The sequence below is a fragment of the Microtus oregoni genome, unplaced genomic scaffold (assembly GCF_018167655.1).
Source record: "Microtus oregoni isolate MIOR12 unplaced genomic scaffold, Mior012 000121F_001, whole genome shotgun sequence".
Classification (NCBI taxonomy): Eukaryota; Metazoa; Chordata; class Mammalia; order Rodentia; family Cricetidae; genus Microtus; species Microtus oregoni.
Window position 1 is genome coordinate 1,250,875 of NW_024544751.1, and position 1,155 is coordinate 1,252,029.

The 1,155-nt window shown below is 45.1% G+C and overlaps 1 protein-coding gene across 1 annotated transcript; it reads right to left on the minus strand.

The window, feature by feature from the left end:
- Window positions 1-371: 371 nt before the first annotated feature.
- LOC121444337 (histone H3.3A-like) lies at window positions 372-782 on the minus strand. Its single transcript, XM_041646153.1, has 2 exons — window positions 645-782; window positions 372-575 (listed from the first exon to the last, which is right to left on the minus strand). Exons 1-2 carry the CDS (start codon window positions 780-782, stop codon window positions 372-374), a joined length of 342 nt encoding a protein of 113 aa, XP_041502087.1.
- Window positions 783-1,155: the final 373 nt, after the last annotated feature.

Sequence of the window (1,155 nt, forward strand, 5' to 3'; positions counted from 1 at the left end):
ATTTTTCCACTTGCAATCATATACTTAGGTACCTTTTGACCCCATGGAAAAAATATCTAATATTCAGAACTACTAGCCTAGGCAGTTTGGATGCTCACCTTACTAGACCTGGATGGAGGTGGGAGGTCCTTGGACTTTCCACAGGGCAGGGAACCCTGATTGCTCTTTGGGCTTTCGAAGGAGGGGGACTTGATTGGGGGAGGGGGAGGGAAATGGGAGGCGGTGGCGGGGAAGAGACAGAAATCTTTAATAAATAAATAAATAAAATGAAACACCACAAACAAACAAACAAACAAAAAAAGAACTACTGATAACAGGAAGAAGAGGAAATTTTTTTTTTAGAATGAAATGTTTCCCCTCACAGTGGACTCTTAAGCACGTTCTTCGCTTATGTGGCGTGCTAGCTGGATATCTTTTGGCATAATTGTTACACGTTTGGCATGGATAACACACAGCTTGGTATCTTCAAAAAGGCCAACCAGATAGATCTCGCTTGCCTCCTGCAAAGCACCAATAGCTGCACTCTGGAAGCGCAGATCTGTTTTGAAGTCCTGAGCAATTTCTCGCACCAGACGCTGGAAGGGGAGTTTGCGGATCAGAAGTTCAGTGGATTTCTAATAGCGTCTGATTTCACGGAGTGCCACAGTACCAGGCCTGTAACGATGAGGTTTCTTCACCCCTCCAGTAGAGGGCGCACTCTTGAGATTGGCTTTTGTAGCCCGTTGTTTCCTGGGCGCTTTACCACCCGTGGATTTACTGGCAGTCTGTTTTGTACGAGCCATGGTATGGGCACCATGTTCATTGCTGCTCTAGTCATAATAGCCAGAAACTGCATAGCCTATTTTGTTCTGGGAGATAAGCTGTACTGTGGGTACAGAGGTGTGGATGAGTTGGAGAGAGAGAGAGAGAGAGAGAGAGAGAGAGAGAGAGAGAGAGAGAGAGAGAGAGAGAGAGAAACTTAGAATCAAACTTTAAGAGACTGTAACATTTGATTAATTTGTCCACAAGGATAAAGCCATGTAAAATTACCTCCAAAACCTAAAACCCACAAGAAAGGCTTCCTGAAGCCTGTAGTTCTGAACTATTTATCCCGGGCCTTCAGAAGAGCTAGGACCACTGTCGTGAGTACTAGTGGCATGAATTAGTGTCTGCCCC

Bases quoted from the DNA above. Each gene is read 5' to 3' on its own strand.
- LOC121444337 (XM_041646153.1), bottom strand. From the start codon at position 782: ATGGCTCGTACAAAACAGACTGCCAGTAAATCCACGGGTGGTAAAGCG. The intron at 576-644 runs GTGGCACTCCGT...CTCCCCTTCCAG, and splicing joins ATCGTTACAGGCCTGGTACT to CGTCTGGTGCGAGAAATTGC.